The sequence below is a fragment of the Diceros bicornis genome, chromosome 4, assembly GCF_020826845.1.
Source record: "Diceros bicornis minor isolate mBicDic1 chromosome 4, mDicBic1.mat.cur, whole genome shotgun sequence".
NCBI classification, from domain to species: domain Eukaryota; kingdom Metazoa; phylum Chordata; class Mammalia; order Perissodactyla; family Rhinocerotidae; genus Diceros; species Diceros bicornis.
The window spans coordinates 92,356,714-92,374,720 of NC_080743.1; the positions used below are offsets into that span (position 1 = coordinate 92,356,714).

At 36.2% G+C, this 18,007-nt stretch overlaps 1 protein-coding gene across 7 annotated transcripts in view; it reads left to right on the forward strand.

Annotated features, from left to right (window-relative positions):
* RC3H1 (ring finger and CCCH-type domains 1) overlaps nt 1-18,007 on the forward strand; it is an 83,792-nt gene that overhangs the window by 53,170 nt on the left and 12,615 nt on the right. For 6 of the 7 annotated variants that reach the window (XM_058540027.1, XM_058540029.1, XM_058540025.1 and 3 more), the window contains exons 8-13: nt 4,228-4,346; nt 6,400-6,512; nt 10,348-10,626; nt 10,959-11,173; nt 13,316-13,686; nt 14,385-14,552. In XM_058540027.1, the coding sequence (XP_058396010.1) occupies nt 4,228-4,346; nt 6,400-6,512; nt 10,348-10,626; nt 10,959-11,173; nt 13,316-13,686; nt 14,385-14,552 (1,265 nt within the window). The remainder of the gene's footprint in view (nt 1-4,227; nt 4,347-6,399; nt 6,513-10,347; nt 10,627-10,958; nt 11,174-13,315; nt 13,687-14,384; nt 14,553-18,007) is intronic. The other variant, XM_058540031.1, reaches the window with a different exon arrangement.

Sequence of the window (18,007 nt, forward strand, 5' to 3'; positions counted from 1 at the left end):
TTGTTGCATTACTCTAGAATTTCTCAGAATAGTTATTCTAGATCTTTTCTACAGTATTTAAGTTTCTGGCCCCAATCTTGTCCATCTGTCTCTTTATTACTTAAATTAATATTTATTTAATACTTTTTACTGTACTGCTCACTTCACCAGGAAAATAGATTCTCTCTGGGATCCTTTATGTTTTCTCTTTCTCTCATCACAAAACTGTGCTGTATTTTACCATTCTCATCTCTTTTGACAGAACTCAAGTTTTCTCATTTTTTTCTGTATCATATGTCCTTAGTTGCATTTTCTCGGCCCTGTTTTTTTCTTTCTCTACGTTATCTCGTTCCATCAAGTATCCTCTCTTGCATCTTTACTTTGTCAACCCTTTTCGTGCTCCTTCTCCTTGACTTGAAAATCACCCAGCCTTCTATTTCTCACATAATAATACTTACATCTAAGGTGTTTTAGCTTGTATCCTATTGCTGTCCCTGTGTTTATTACTACTACTGAACTAAGACTCTCAACATTCACTAGTAATTTCCCAGTTTCTAATTTCAAAGGCTTCTTCTCAGTCCTTAAATTACCTGATTTGTCTTCAGCATTTGATAATGATCCTGACCGCTTCATTGATGTAGAAACTCTCTCAATACCTTATCTTTTTGTAGTCTCATGGTTCTCTTTTAACCTGCCTGAATGCTGCTTCTGTCTTGTTTTGACAACTCTTTCCTCTCCTGCCCACTAGAGAGTAGGCTGGTGTGTGCTTGGAATTTTGTTTTCTCTGTACTCTCTGTTGATGGTGGTCATTCATTCCCAGCATCAGATATTATCTCTTTATAGATAATAGACTCCCAAATATCTCTATCACTATATCTCTTCATTACTCCCAACTTCCCAAATGCTTTCTGAGAGTCTCCATCATCTCTCTCTGTGTTTCAAAGCAAACTCATCTTCACTTGATGCCTGCTCTTCCTCCTGTGTTCTGTCTCTGTGTAAATGACCTCCTCCTCTGAGGTATGTAAGCTTAAAACCTAAGTCTTGTGTCTCACCTCATATCTTTTCCCCTTGCACTTGCTCTACATACCATTTCAGACAACAGGAGCTCTCTGTTCTTCTTTCACAATATGCCTGTATCCCATGCCTATTCATACTGCCTTAGTGAGGGCCTCGTTCCTTTTCCTGAGACTAAATGCCTTCCATTTTCCTCTACTCTTTTAATTCTTCCAATCCAGTCTACTTACTGCTGCAAAATAAATCACATCTCTGATCTTATGTCTACACTCATAAACTTTCAGTGACACCCCATTGCTTATAGAATAAAGTTTGGAATTCTTGACTGTGGCATTCAGAGCCCTCTAATTTCTTATCAGTCTACCTTTGTAGGCGTACTACCAAAATTACTTAATCAAACCAGATCAGATCTATTCCTATAACACAGTGATTTTTTTTCACTTCTGTGCTTTAATCATTCTGCGCAATCAAAAGATTGCTCACCACCCCATCAACCACCAACTTATCTTCCTGCATCAGTGCCAATATATTCTGCTCTACTTGTGTCCTAACAATAAACTATACTCCTGGCTAAAGCCACCCTCTCTCCTCATGTACTAATATCATCTTAAGTATATCCCTTCCATATCCTGTTTCTTATCAGTTTTCCTTCTTTACTAGAGTATTTCTAACAACATACAAAACGTACTATTATTCCTCTCATAACACACTTTTGACACCATTTGCCATGCATCTCTCACTCCATTTCTCTCCTTTTTATAGCATTCTCTTGAACTCACTTCAATCAGGCATTTGTCTCTACCACTCAATCAAAACCGCTTTTGACAAAGTCACAAATGACTTTGTATTTGACCTGTTGGCAGCATTTAACATTGTTGTTGACTCTCTACTCCTTGTAACACTTTTTCTTCACTTGGCTTCCAGGCCACCACACACTCCTAGTTTCCTTCCTTCTTTATTGGACCCTCCTTCTAAGCCTCCTTTGCTGATTTCTCCTTATCTCCAATGCCTCTAACCTTTTTTTTTTTTCCTCCATAGCCTCTAACCTTTGGAATGCTCCCAGAGTTTAATCCTTTTATCTCTTCTCTTTTCTCTCTATACCCATTCCCTAGATAATCTCATCTAGTCTCATGGCTTTAAACAGTATTTATTTGACTCACAAAGTTACTATATTTCATCAGTCCTGAAGTTCACATCTTTTTCAGATCTTAGCATTTCTGAGATTGGGGTGCATTTGTACAGTCAGTGGTATGATGATTTAATTAGCAGTCTTTTTTCTGTTTCGGTGGCACATAATGGTATGTGTTATGATTGATGGTATGTTTTAGAATCTGTGAAATATAGGATATCTAGCCCAGACTTTCTTCTTGAATTCTTTTGTATATCTACCTGTCTGCTCAATATCCAATAGCTCTAATTGAATATCTAATAATAATTTCAAACTTAATCTGTTCAAAAGTGAGTTCCAAACCACCCCCCACACACCCATTCCTGTTAGTGGCAGCTCCATCCTTCCATTTCCTTAGTCCAAACACCTTGGAGATATCCTCAGCTCTTCTTTCGCATATAAGGCACATATGATTTATCAGCATGTCTTGTAGGCCCTACCTTTAAAGTCCATCTGGAATCTCTACTTATCATCTTCACTGCTACCACCCTCGTCTCTCTCTATGGATTGTGGAATAACCTCCTATTTTCTGTCTGGTTTCAGCATAGGAGCTAGAGTGATCCTGTTACCCCTCTGCTCAAAAATTCTCCAGTGCTTTCCATTACTCAGTAAAAGCCAAAACCTTTTCCATGACTTGCTGGGCCTCACATGATCTGGTCTTCCTTTACCTCTCTCCAGCCTCGTCTCCTACTCTTTTTCCACCTAATTCATTCCTCTCCTGTTTCATCACATGGAACGTGCCAGGTGCACTCCCACATCAGAGCCTTTGCACTTACTCTTCCCTCTTCCTAGAAATGTTTTTCTTCTAATATATCCACAAGGCACACTATCAGACCCTTTTTTCAGGTCTTTAATCAAATGTAACCTTCTCAAGGAGGCCTTCTCAGGTTACCCTGTCTAAAATTTTACACATACTTTCCCACTCCCTTTTTTGCTCTATTTATTCAACTCATCATTATCTAAATACTTTGTATTTTGATTATTTATCTTATTTATTGTCTGGCTCCTCTCCTTGAATGTAACAGGGATATCTGTTTTGATTGCTACTGCTTCTGCAGCAACTAGAAACAATACCTGGGACTTAATAGGTGTTGCAAAAAATACTTTTTTGTATGACTGTTCTCTTCACCTTCTCTGCCTCTTCATCCTTTTTCCCTGTGGAAATTCCACGTGTCCTTCAAAGCCTAGTTCAAATGCCATCACCTAGAAGTCCTTCACAGTGTCTCCAACAGGAAGTCATCTCTACATCTGTGTTCTCACTTCATTTTATATTTCTTTTAGAGAATATTTCGTATTTAGCCTTATGGTTAATTTTTCCTTTATAAAATCACAGTGCTGGCACTAGACAAATACTTATTAAACGAAGAGGAGGATGTATACCAGAGTTGCTTTATATAATAGTTCTTTTATTATACTTTTTAAGCATTCAGTTTACCAATACTTGATTTATACAAAATTTCAAAATAGACATTACAATTTGGCTGACTGTAGGCAGTCCACAGTTAAGTTGTGTTTGGCTCACATAGTGTTGGTCTGCACAATATTCTAAATTTTTTAGGTACCAAGACTCAAAAACTGGATAATTTTACGTAAGAATCTCAAATTTCAACTTTCGCTGGTATATCTTTCCACCAGCTTTCCCTGGTGGTATATCTGGTAGTGCCAGCTTTGCATCTTCACATAACAACAATCAGCTAAAGTTGAATTGTAGCCATAACCTTAGGCGTGAGACATACTTGGCAGTTCAGCATAGTCCCTGTCACTCTGTATTGTCATTTCCAATACTAAGGGTTTAATGGCAATAAATTGCCATTTATTATCTGGCCTACTTAATTCCTTTATGTTACCTTCTCTGTCCCTGTAGTTATTCTAGTTCGCAACCCCAGCTTTAAATGAATATATCCATTCCTTTAAAATGATGTTTAGGTGAATAAGCTATCACCTGAGAAGCTGTATGAACTTTAACTTGATTTCACTAAAGTGCTGACACTAAATTCTTTATTAATTTAATACTGGGCAAAACATTGAATAACATAGTTAAAAAAATTTTTTTATTTGTTGTGTAGATGCTCCTCCTCCTACTTGGGAACAGCTAGAAAATGGGCTGGTTGCTGTGCGTACAGTGGTACATGGGCTGGTTGATTATATCCAGAACCATAGCAAAAAAGGAGCAGATCAACAGCAGGTAAGGGAGATGTTGGAAACTTAAAAGTAAGCTACTGTGGGTATTCTTACAGCCACAAACAAAGCCAACAAGATGACATGAATATTTTGAGACTCTGACTGTAGAAACTATAAATTAGTTTAGCTTGGTTAGCTGCCAGTTTACTGGATTAGCCTAGTAATTTTATCTGACAACATTGAAATTAAATAATCCTTGTTGGTCTAATATTGTGCTAGAATCATTTGTCACGTCGGATATAGCAGCATTTGGTTCTGTGCTAAAGGTTATTTCATTTAAATAAAATTATTCTATTTGGTTACTATTACATTTCAGTTTGACAGTAGGTGTTACTTTCCAGTCTAATGCCATCTCTCTCCAATACTGTTCACGTATATGTAAATGCTTCTTCTGTATTAGTAGTTTAACATTTTTCATTTATAATGTTTGTTATGCCAGTGAACCAAATTTTCCTCAAATATTTTTATTTATTTTTTTGTGAGGAGATCAGCCCTGTGCTAACATCTGCCAGTCCTCCTCTTTTTTTTTTTTTTTGGCTGAGGAAGACTGACCCTGGGCTAACATCCGTGCCCATCTTCCTGCACTTTATATGGGACACCCCCACAGCATGGCTTGCCAAGCAGTGTGTCGGTGCGCGCCTGGGATCGGAACCAGCGAACCCCGGGCCGCCGCAGCGGAGTGCTTGCACTTAACTGCTTGCGCCACTGGGCCTGCCCCCTCAAATATTTTTAAATGAAATATATGGCAGTAAAATAGAATAGCTTTAACCTAGACTTTTTCATTTTGCTCCCAATAATTTAATTTTACCCTCAAGATTTACGTTAGTTTCACTAGCTATTGTATTTTGCAGTAATAAGCTTGAGAAATTGAAACTTTGTTAATATTGTTATTAATTTATCTGGCTCAAGTAAATATTAATTGATTATTCAATATTCCTTTTATCTTTGAGAGGCAAGAAATATTAAAAACGTCCTGCTGGGGCTGGCCCGGTGGCGCAAGCGGTTCAGTGCGTGCACTCTGCTGTGGCGGCCTGGGGTTCACCGGTTTGGATCCCGGGCGCACGGCAACTCACCACTTGTCAAGTCATGCTGTGGCAGCGTCCCACATAAAGTAGAGGAAGATGGGCATGGATGTTAGCCCAGGGCCAGTCTCCCTCAGGAAAAAAAGAGGAGGATTGGCAGATGTTAGCTCAGGGCTGATCTTCCTCACAAAAAAAAAAAAAATGTCCTGCTAAGTAGAATAATACTGATAAGATTTTCCTAATCAATCTAAGCACAGATCAGAGCTTTATTTTATAGTTAAGAAATTAAAAACCTATTTTTAACTCCCTCTTCCATTAGACATCATGAAGAATGTAACAAAAATATTAACCTTTAAGTTCTGCCAATAAGTGAAAAAATACATTAAATTTAATTTAGCTTAATATTGTTTGATATCTCATTAACTCCCAAATCTGTCCTCCTGCCTTATCCCTGAGTTGTAAATAATAAGTTTCATTTGTACCTTTGGAGATATTTTAAGTCCTTGATATATTCTTTTGCATGTCAAGAATTGGTTACAGAATATTCTTCAGTTAAAGGGCCTATTGTAGCTTTGTGGTATGTTGTAAGGAAACATAATTATAAGTATAGCTGTACTGAACATTGTCCAAAACAAATATTAGAAGACAGTTTAAACATTTGGAAGTCCTAAACCCCAATGGTTTGTCCATTGTAAAATCTAGAAAGAAGATCATACAGCCTAGAGGAAGATGGGCACAAATGTTAGCTCAGGGACAGTCTTCCTCACCAAAAAAAAAAGAAGAGTTTATATAGTACTCATGTTTGAGAATTAATACCAACATATCAGAAAAATCAGGACTAAATTGTTTTTAATTTATTTATTTTTGGATTCTCTGAGACTTTGGACGGGGTGACTTTCCAGCACCGTGCTCTGGGCAGTCTAGATAAGTGTGTGAATTAGTCTGAATTATTCATCTAGATTATGAAGATTCTAAAATGGCAAATAAGATTTACATCTTTTTTTTTAATGTCTAATGTTTTAATTTTGGTTTTAGCCTCCACAGCATAGCAAATACAAAACATACATGTGTCGAGATATGAAGCAGAGAGGAGGATGCCCTCGTGGAGCCAGCTGTACATTTGCACACTCGCAAGAGGAACTGGAAAAGTAAGTGTGAAAGTTATTAGATTCAGCCTTCTAATAGCTTGTTATAGAATAAGGTAGAATTATTAAGTAGAATAATTTGCTGCCATTGAGAAATACAGAAGGAGTAGTTGCATTCTCTTTAATGAACAGGAAATGTTTAGAAAATAATACAGAATTTTACAAAGAAAACTGAAGCAGTTTCTTCAGCTTTCATTACATTGTGCCTACAAATAGGAAACTCTTTGTGGTTAACTAAATCTAGAAGTGAGTCATTTTCACTACCCCCAAAGAATTAAAATTCTAAGAATTTTCATTGGTTTTAACTAATTGAATAATACATTTCCAATGGAAAAATTTGCCCTTTGTTCTATTCAAGAAATTATTTTATTGCCAGGCTCAATTTCACAGATTCTTTCAAATTCCAAGGACCAGATAATTCCAATGATGTTAAATTTTCCAGCACATAGTAGAAAGAAAGGAAAACCTCTTAATTTTTTTTTATAAAGCCAGTGTGATGCTAACACTAAATTTTAAAATAGACACCAGGAGTAAGTGCAAAGGTAGCAAAATATAATTACTACAGGTTAGAGAGGAAATACCATGTGATCATATTCAAAGGTGCCAGAAGGCATTTTAATAAAATCCAACATCCACAATAGATTAAAATCCTTTAATAGAACAAAAATATCACAGATACTTTCTCAATATGATAATTATATCTCAGATCAAAAGCCAGCATGATAGCCTGATGCTTAATTAGTAAAATATTAGATTCAGTTTCATTAAAGTCAAGGCAAAATTTTCTACTAGTAAGACTGTTATGTAACATTCTGGAAGTAGTTGCTAATGTATGTAAACAAGAGAATAAAATAGCCATAAAATCATTACATGGAAAAACTCAAGAGAAGTACTAGACATAAAAGAAATGAGAATTTAGTAATGTGGCAAATCAAAAAATTAGTTTACAACAATGAATTTCTGTCATATAAACTAAAAAGGAAAACATAACCAGTTAAAAAGTAAAGTGAAATTAAAGATCTCTTTCGCATTAGCAACCACAACAAAAAAGAGAAATACCAAATAATAATCTAATAAGAAATATTCAAGACCTATATGAATTGTGTTAATAGACTACCTAGGAACATAAGAGACGAATTAAAGAAATGAAGAAACATACTATTATCTTGGATAAAACTTGACCTTATAAAGGTTTTATTTTCTCTTAAATAGTAAATTCAGTGAAATCCCAGTTAGAATCTTAACATGATGATTATTGGGACTTAACAAAATCATTCATTTGGAATAATAAATACGTGCAAATACCCAGGAAAATTCTGAAAAAAGAAATCTTCAACAGAGACTAGGCTAATAACTGTTAACCAGTATTATGAGCTAAAGTGAAGATAAAGACTGTGGTATCAGCATAGGAATACGTAGATCAGTGCAGTACTATAGAAAATCTAGGAAGAGTTCCAGATACATATGGGAACTTAGCATATGTGCTAAAAGTAGCATTTCACATCAATAACAAAAAAGATGATGATGAAACAACTGCTATTCATTTGAAAAATAATTAGCTGGATTTGTACCTTTCCACCAAAATGAATTATAAATGTATCATTTAAATATTTAAAAAGGAAACGACAGAGCACTTAAAGATTTTTGTTGTTGTTGTTGTTACATAATCTTCTAGTAGGAAATAGTGTTTTTTTGTTGTTTTGTTTTTGGGGTTTTTTTGGTGAGGAATATTGGCCCTGAGCTAACATCTGTTGCCAGTCTTCCTCTATTTTTGGTATATGGGATGCCGTCACAGCATGGCTTGATGAGCGATGTGTAGGTCCGTGCCTGGGGTCCAAACCTGCGAACCCCAGGCCGCTGAAGCAGAGTGCACGAACTTAACCACTGTGCCACCGGCCCGGCCCTGGAAATGCTTTTTTTTTAAGAGTGACAACCCAGCATCTGTGAAGGAGAAGATTGATAAATTTGATTACATAAAAATTTAAAACTAAGATATGGCCCAAACACCACAGTTAAAAAAAGAGAGATTGGTGGGGAAATGACATATAGAGGGCTGATGTTCCTAACATAGAATGAGCCACTACAAATCTGTAAGAAAGAGAAGAACCAGTAGATATGTGGATCATGAACATAAATAGGCAATTCACAGAAGAAATACTAATAGCCAGTAAACATGTGAAACTATGTTCAGCTTCACTAATTGTTAAAGAAATGCAGATTAAAACAAAACCTGATATTTTTGAACTGTCAAATTAACAAAGACTGATAGTACCCAGTGTTTGATGAGCTACTGAAAAAGACATTTCTTTTATAATCAATGGAAGTTATAACAGTTTTGGAGCATTATAACAATTTCTAATGTGCATGCATTAGACTTAGCAATTCTGTTTCTGGTTACTCACAGAAGGGTGTAAGTACGAGTGCATAGTTACCTGTTACTGCATTGTTTTAATAGCAAAAAATTAGAAACAACCTAAAATGTACTGACACAAGGGAATATCCCTGATGATGAAGTGGAGAAAAAAATTACTAAGAAGTCATATATGACCCTATTTCTGTAAATAATAATCTTACATACATATGAATATTAAGCCATAGTATGGAGGGAAAAATCTGTATGCTTATATGCCAAATTGTTAACAGTAGTTACTTCTGATGGATAGTTTTCTTCTCCCTAGAAATTGGTCAAATATGGGAAACATTTGGAAAAATAGCGTTACTCTTAAAGGGGTTTGTCTTTGAAATTATTTTTTTAAATGCACTAACAGTTGCAAATAGATTTGCTTTCATTATTGAGGAACATAGGATGCGAGAGTCTGATGGCTTAATTTTTTTCCTGTGGTTAGATTTAGAATCTACATGCCTTTTATATACCACAGTGTCTGCTTAAATTTAAGCATTATTCTATATTACTTACATTAACCCACTTTTAAAATGATTTCAATTTTCTGTAGGCACACATAGCATCAGCGTCTCTGAATCAGGTCTGATAAAAATTACTATTCTTGTTTATTTAAAATTTTTAGTGGAATAAATGGTCAGTTCTTTTCAGTGCACACTGGCTTTTTGTTTTATTCTTAATTTATAATGTAGGCTCACTGCCCAAGGTATTTGAGGGGAAGCTAAAGTAAAATATTTCAGAAACTTGCTAAAGATTTTTCTACCCCTGCCTCTGATAAGTTTTAGAAATAGAAATTTCAACAAAAGTAAGTTATAGTAGAAATATTAATTAGCATGATTTGTAATGTTACAAATACGGTCGGCCCTCCATAACCAGGGGCTCCACATCCATGGATTCAAACAACCTCAGATTGAAAGGCCTATGATGGTTGCTTCTATATTGAACATATGTAGACTTTTTTTTTTTTTGGTCATTATTCCCTAAACTATACAGTATAACAACTATTTACATAGTATTTACATTGTATTAGGTATTATGAGTAATCTAGAGATGATTTAAAGCATACGGGAAGAATGCTTAGGTTATATGCAAATACTATGCCATTTTATGTAAGGGACGTGAACATCCTAGGATTTTGGTATCCGTGGGGGCCCTGGAACAAATATCCTGTGGATACCGAGGGATGACTTTACTCATTATGAGGAATTTTATACTTAATCAGTGTGTCTTGCTTGAGATTTTATAGAATACATATACATATATATCCATACACACAAGTTTTTAAGTTGGTAGCTAGAGCTAATGATTTCAGGAGAATTTCTAGAAAATAATGTGCTTGGAATCTTTTCCTTCTGTATCTATTTCTTAAATAGATTCTAGTTCTTGTTTTGCTTTTGTAATTTTTGTTTTTGGTCTGTGCCTTTGCTTTTTACATAGATTTCGTAAAATGAACAAACGCCTGGTGCCCAGAAGACCCCTGAGTGCTTCTTTGGGTCAGCTTAATGAGGTGGGCCTGCCTTCAGCAGCTATTCTTCCAGATGAAGGTGCAGTGGATCTGCCTGGCAGAAAACCCCCTGCTCTGCCAAATGGAATTGTGTCAGCAGGGAATACAGCACAGCTGATTCCACGAGGGACAGATCCCAGCTATGATTCTAGTCTGAAACCAGGAAAGATAGATCATCTGAGCAGTAGTGCTCCTGGATCCCCTCCTGACCTGTAAGTTGTTTTTCCTAACTTTTACTTAAAGTTTCATCTTTATAAACAAAGTAGGAAGAAAGGATAATCAATCTTTTGTTTTTTTAAAAAACTCATTTAGGGGGCTTTATATTGTTGTTTTTTGTATCTATTTTGTGTGCTAGTGATTTTTAAAAAACAATTAGCATAGGTGAAATACGATCAAAGTTTGCAAATTTTGCAGAAGGAGAGACTATTGGAAGAAATCAGTTTCCCAAATTGTGGCAATTTCTTTTTTTACATTTAACAATTTGTGTACATTAGATGTATTTTTGAGACGTTAAACTTGACTTGCAGAATCTTATTTCCATTAGGCTAGAATCTGTCCCTAAAAGTATATCTGCCTTACCTGTGAATCCACATCCTGTACCTCCAAGGGGGCCAACAGACCTGCCTCCATTGCCTGTCACCAAACCACTTCAGATGGTACCACGAGGTTCTCAGTTATATCCAGCGCAACAGGCAGATGTTTATTATCAGGATCCTCGAGGAGCTGCTCCACCATTTGAACCAGCACCTTATCAGCAGGGTAATGATCTTTCATTTATGTCACTCACTTTTTTTAGGAGTTATGAGAACTGTTCCAAGTAAGAGGGATCATTTTTGCAGTAGCCTCCTTAAGATAAATAAATGCATTTTTAATACTTTGAGAAAAACTTGAGATTTTATGAGCAACTAAACAGTATGAAATAAATGAAGTAGCAAAGCTATCTTTGTAGCCTCTTACCCTAACTTCTAAAAGCAGTTGTATATTAAATATGTTCATATATTTATAGAAATAACAAGTCACCCAAGTAGATAATGGCAGTTTGCTAAGGCAGTATATATTTTCCTGACCAAAATTTTCTTCAAGCATGAAAAGAGAATTTAATATTACAGTGGGTATAAATTAAACACACACTACATTTTTTTTTCCTTTCAGTTATCGCCTAATATTTTTCTGGTCCCTGTAATATATATGAAAAAAATGCAGCCTACATACTTTTAGAGTTTATAGTGTAGAATTAATATTATTAACGAATAGAAAACTGTGTGTGAGAGTATGTATATGTGTGTGTATGTATATGTGTGTTAAAAATTAAGTGTTCGGTAATGGTGGTTAATATTAGTGTAGTGGAAATCAGCTGCAAGACTCAAGGGAGATCACTGAGAACTTGAGGAATCAAAAAGACTTCATGGAAGAATGTCCTAAATAGAGGTATTGGGAATAGAAAGGAAAATTTACAAACGGGTTGCAAAGAGAGTCAAGAAGGAGTAAGGAGACTGTTGTAAATCCAGGTGTGCGTGTTGAGGCCTGGATTACTATGGTGGGAAAGAAGGGATTTTAGAAAATAGACAAATTTGGAAAATTAGCCAGTTTTAATGATAATACTAGGTATGGAGAATGAAAGAAAGATGACTGAGGTTTCATGTATACAATTCATATGAAAAAAATAAAACACTAATTTTTATAGTTTTATTTATTTATTTTTACCCCCAAAGCCCCAGCAGATAGTTGTAGGTCATAGCTGCACATCCTTCTAGTTGCTGTATGTGGGACGCGGCCTCAGCATGGCCGGAGAAGCGGTGCGTCGGTGCGCGCCCGGGATCGAACCCTGGCCGCCAGCAGCAGAGCACGCGCACTTAACCGCTAAGCCACGGGGCCGGTCCTAAAACACTAATTTTTAAACTAAAGTGTTGGATCTCTCTGTCAGAGACAGTATAGTGCCATTCTTTTTAAACCGGGAACAGATTAAGGGTATTGTTCATTTCCTTTTTCCAAGGCTATCTTAATTTTGAATCAGAAATGTCTTTTCTACTTTCAAAAGAATAGTTTTAAATTGGTGTGGCATCATTAATAATGTAAAAATATGATAAAAGTTGATTTGTATCTTCCTTTTGACCATCCATGGCAGGAAAAACCCAACTGCTTTTGTTGAGGTGACCTTAAATACACTGTATCAGTCAGGGTTCCGTTGCAGACAACAGAAATCATTCTAGCAGTATTAAGCAGAAAGAGGTTTAATGCAGGGAATTTAAGTGCCTACAAAATCAGTGGAAGTACTGGAAAGGCAGGCTTAAGCTAGGCCTGCAGGAATAAGTCCCAGAACTAGCTGCTGAGAGAACCTGTTACAGTGAAGAAGCAGTAGAAATAAGAAACTTCTGTCCTAACTGCTGCCTCCAGGATCACATCACTGGAGGCCAAAGTCTGGATTGGGAAGCTCCTGCTACGATTGTTGTCTCAAGAACTCTAGAGCTATGCAATAGCTACTAGATCTGCACCAGCAGAGTGGATCTTTTGTGTGCCACATCCCTTTCCAGTTAATTCAATTTCACATTCAAAATATATGCAAGTGAGTGATTTGTGGAATCTGAGCTTCAGAGAAATGTAGTTTTTTGCTTTCCATTGCTTGCATTGCATTAAGGCACACCAGAAAGGTGGTCAAACAATTGAGAGGGCCAATCTACTATTGTAGATTATCAATAGATTAGTTTTTTCAGTGAGTTAAGGATAATTTTTGCTCCTTATTTTTCATAGAGCTAACCTGACTACATAAGCAGAGGGGAAAACATCTAAAGAAATGAGCAGATTGTTAATTCTTTAGTGTTGAACTATTTTAAAAGGAAAACTCTTATATAGAAAAATAGATTGGCTTATTGTTGCTTTTGGTTCTTCTTTTGTCTTGTACAGGTATGTACTATACTCCACCCCCACAGTGTGTGTCTCGCTTTGTCAGACCTCCACCATCTGCTCCTGAACCAGGTCCTCCCTACTTGGATCATTATCCACCCTACCTCCAAGATCGTGTAGTAAACTCTCAATATGGCACACAGCCACAACAGTACCCGCCTATGTACCCACCACACTATGATGGCCGTCGAGTATACTCAGCTCAGTCTTATACGAGAGAAGAGATTTTCCGAGAAAGTCCTATACCCATTGAAATTCCACCTGCAGCAGTACCATCCTATGTACCAGAATCCAGAGAAAGATACCCACAGATGGAGGGTTACTATCCAGTGGCTCCTCATCCAACTCAGATCAGACCTTCGTACATCAGAGTATGCTGTATTTTTTTTCTTAATATGTAGATTTAATTTGATTATTGCTTGCAGTGATTTTTTTTTTTTTTTAATTTTTTTTTCCCCCAAAGCCCCAGTAGATAGTTGTATGTCATAGATGCACATCCTTCTAGTTGCTGTATGTGGGACGCGGCCTCAGCATGGCCGGAGAAGCGGTGCATCGGTGCGCGCCCGGGATCTGAAGCTGGGGCCGCCAGCAGCGGAGCGCACGCACTTAACCGCTAAGCCACGAGGCCGGCCCTGCGGTGATTTTTTTTTACCTTTTTGCCATGGTAATAACTCTTCAATCAATTCTTTTTTATAAGAATGCTTCCTTTTTTTTTTTATCTTTTCATAATTTGGGTAGGTTATTATTTTTTAAATTACACTATTAAAGGGAAAAAAAATTCCCACTCCACTCCCACTAACCCTTCTTAATTGAACTTCAGAAGGTTTTATTAACATTTTTAGGTCTATTTGGAAATTATGGTCTCTGGCTAAGAAAAAGAAACTTAAATTTAGCTTTTTGGGAAATCCTGAGAGGTTTTTGGGGTTTTGTTTTGCTTTGTTTTATTAAGTTTTGATATTTCCAAGTGTTAAGATGAGTATAAAAGCCGCTTCTTACTTAAAATATATGCTAAATGAATTAATGTGTTCTGAAATTCTTTTTCAATTTTTACTAATCTTTGCATTTTCAGGAGCCTCCTTACAGCCGGCTTCCTCCTCCTCCCCAGCCCCATCCTAGTCTAGATGAGCTACATCGCAGACGAAAGGAAATAATGGCCCAATTAGAGGAAAGGAAGGTTATCTCTCCACCTCCTTTTGCACCTTCACCAACATTGCCTCCTGCCTTCCATCAAGAGGAAGTAAGCACATCATTTTTAGTCTCATTTATCAATTTTTTCCTTTGTTGGTGGTTTGTTGTGTCCCATTTAAGTAATCTCTGCCTATTCGCGAAGTTATGAAAATATTTTCTTATGTTTTCTTCTAAAACGTTTACAATCCATCCAGAATTGACTTTTGTATATAGTATCAGGACTCAAGATCCATTTTTTTCCTCAAAAGATATCCCATTGATCCAGCACCATTTAATGACAAGACCCTCCTTTCCCCAGTGCCTTGTAGTCTTCTCTATCATAATCAGGTCACGTGTGTCATAGTCAGGCGATTATATATGTTTCTGGACTTGATTCTGTTTCACTGATGTATTTTTCTATCCTGGCACCAACAACATATTCTCTTAGTGTAGTTTTATAATACATCTTAATATGTGGTGATGTAGGTTTTCCAGTTTTGTCTTCTTCAGGATTACCTTTGCTGTTCTTGACTCTTGGAACTTCCAAACACATTTTAGCATCAGCATGTTGATGTCCACAAACGTATCTGCTGCAATTTTTATTAGGCTTACGTTGACTCTCTGGATCTGCACTGCCCAGTATGGTAACCACTAGCCACATGTGGTTAGTGAGTGCTTAAAATGTGGCTAGTCTGAATGCAGATGCGCTATAAGCATAGAATATACACTGGATCTGAAGATTTAGTACCCCCCAAAAGTAAAATATTTGATTAATATATTTCTATTAATTACATGTTAAAATGATAATACTTTGGATGTATTAGATTAAATAAAATGTATTATTAAAATTAATTTCATCTCTTTCTTTTTATTTTTTTGATTAATTTCACCTGTTTCTTTTTATTTTTTTGATGTGGCTACTAGAAAATTTTAAATTACATATGTGGGTCTCATTATATTTCCATTGGACAGTGTTATTTTAGATCCATTTGGGGATGTGACATCTTCCCAATATTGAGTCTCCAAGAACATGGTATACTCTCCACTTACTTGGATCTTCTTTAATTTCTCTCAATAATGTCATATATCATATAGTTTTCAGTGTCCTACATATCTCTCATTAAACTTATTCCTAGATAACTGATGTTTTTTGAAGCTATTTTATTTTATTTTATTTTTTGTGTGTGTGAGGAAGATCAGCCCTAAGCTGACATCTGCCAATCCTACTCTTTTTGCTGAGGAAGACTGGCACTGGGCTAACATCCGTGCCCATCTTCCTCCACTTTATATGGGACGCCACCACAGCGTGGCTTGACAAATGGTGTGTCAGTGCGCACCCAGGATCCGAACCGGCAAACCCCGGGCCACCGCAGTGGAGCACGCGCACTTAACTGCTTGCACCACCGGGCCAGCCCCTGAAGCTATTTTAAATGGAATCCTTTTTGAAATTTCATTTTCTCTTTGTTGTTAATGTAGAGAAATTAAGTAGATTAATGCATATTGATCCTTACGTTCAGCGGCCTCGATAAATTTCCATATTAATTCTAGTATTCATTAGTGGATTCCTTTGGGTTTTCTGTGCACATAGTCATGTCCTCTATGAATAATGACCATTTTACTTTCTCCTTTTCATCCTTATATCTCTTCTTTTTCCTATCTTGTTGTGCTAGCTAGATCCTCCAGTATAATGTTGAAAAAAAGGGATGATGGCAGGTATTCTTGACTTAGTTCCAGTCTTTGAGCAAATGGAGCTTTTAATAATTCGCCATTATGATGTTTGCTGTAGGTTTTTTTTGTAGATAATCTTTATCAAATTAATGGAATTCCCTTCTATTCCTAGTTTTAGACTGTTTTTATAAGAGACACATCAAAAATGTATTTGACTTAATAACGAGGAAAACAGCAGGATGGTAAAATTGATCAAAGAATAGGAGAGACAGGCTAATATAGGTAGTGAAAGGGAGAAAAAAAGAACACTGAAATAAAGTTGCTAGAATAAACTGGTTAACGTACTGCAGTGCAGTAAATCATAATTTTGGGAGTTTTCTTGTATTTCTATAAGACAGTGCTAATAGTTATCATGAATGAGTGTTGTTTTACTATCGTTTTAATGTCTACAGGGTCTGTAGTGGTGTTCACTTTTCCACTTCCAATATTGGTAATAATTTTTTTCTTGGTCATTCTTGCTAGGGGTTTATCACTTTTGTCTTTTCAAAAAGCCAGCTTTTTGCTTTGCTCATCTTATTTATTTATTTTGGTTTATTGATTGTATGTACTTCCTCAGCTTATAGTGTGCATATAAGTTTTTTTTTTTTAAGTCAAATAGGTTCTCTCTGCAGGGTTGCAACTGATATTGTGTAAGGAAAATGTCTTACATCCTTTATGTGTAGAATTTTGATTCTAAACAACATTGCTATCTGACAAACTGAATAATAAGCAATGAAAATTGAAAAGTGAAGTGCATCACACCACATATAATAAACAGTAACCTTTTGGGTCCATGAAAGTGATCTACCATCTAGCTTTTGTATCTAAACACTTTGGATGATTTTTCCACAATAACCATAACATAGGTTAAATAAGTAAAGTTGTAACATCTTTTATTATTGTAATTTTACTTGTAAAGTACAACATTATATGATATTTTTTTCAAAAACTGTATATTAGAGACATTCTAGAACCTTGTTATGCCATACTATTTTTTAAGAAATACGGAAAGCAATATGACACTGGGAAAAGCGAGCTAATTTTGGAATCAAATTTATCTTTGAGGTTCAGCTGTGACACTCAGTGCGATCTTTTGCAAGTTACTAAGCCTCCCTGAACCCTGAGGCTCAGGTTTCTCCATTTGTGAATCAAGTACAATAATGCCTATCCCACAGAGGTTTGTTGAAGATTAAATAAGACATAAGGCATCTGGCACATAGCAGGCATTCAGGAAATAATACCTATTTGTATTTTTTTGTGTGTGTGTGAGGAAGATTAGCCCTGAGCTATCATCCGTGCCCATCTTCCTCTACTTTATATGGGACACCGCCACAGCATGGCTTGACAAGCAGTGCATCTGTGTGTGCCTGGGATCCAAACCCTGGGCCGCCCCAGCAGAGAGCGTGTGCTTAACCACTATGCTACCAGGCCGGCCCCAACTATTTGTATTTTTTATTTTTTTACTTCTAATAAAAATTATAATAATGCCTGGCTATTAAGGAACTTGATCTAGAATTATTTTAGTTTCTGACATACAAATCTATGTATTTAAACTTCAGTTCTGATTGTAAACAATCCTACATATAGTTGTACTAAATTCATACATTATAAAAATAGATAACATAGAAAGAGAGAAAGTTCTGCAAAATCCTGTTTTATCACTGTCAGTTTATTATATATTTCACCTTTATATATATATTTCAACTTTTCTGTGCATGAACTAGTATATCATTATTATTTTTTAATAGGATCATTTAGTAGTATATCTTGGGCCAGCCCCGTGGCTTAGCGGTTAAGCGCGTACGCTCCGCTACTGGC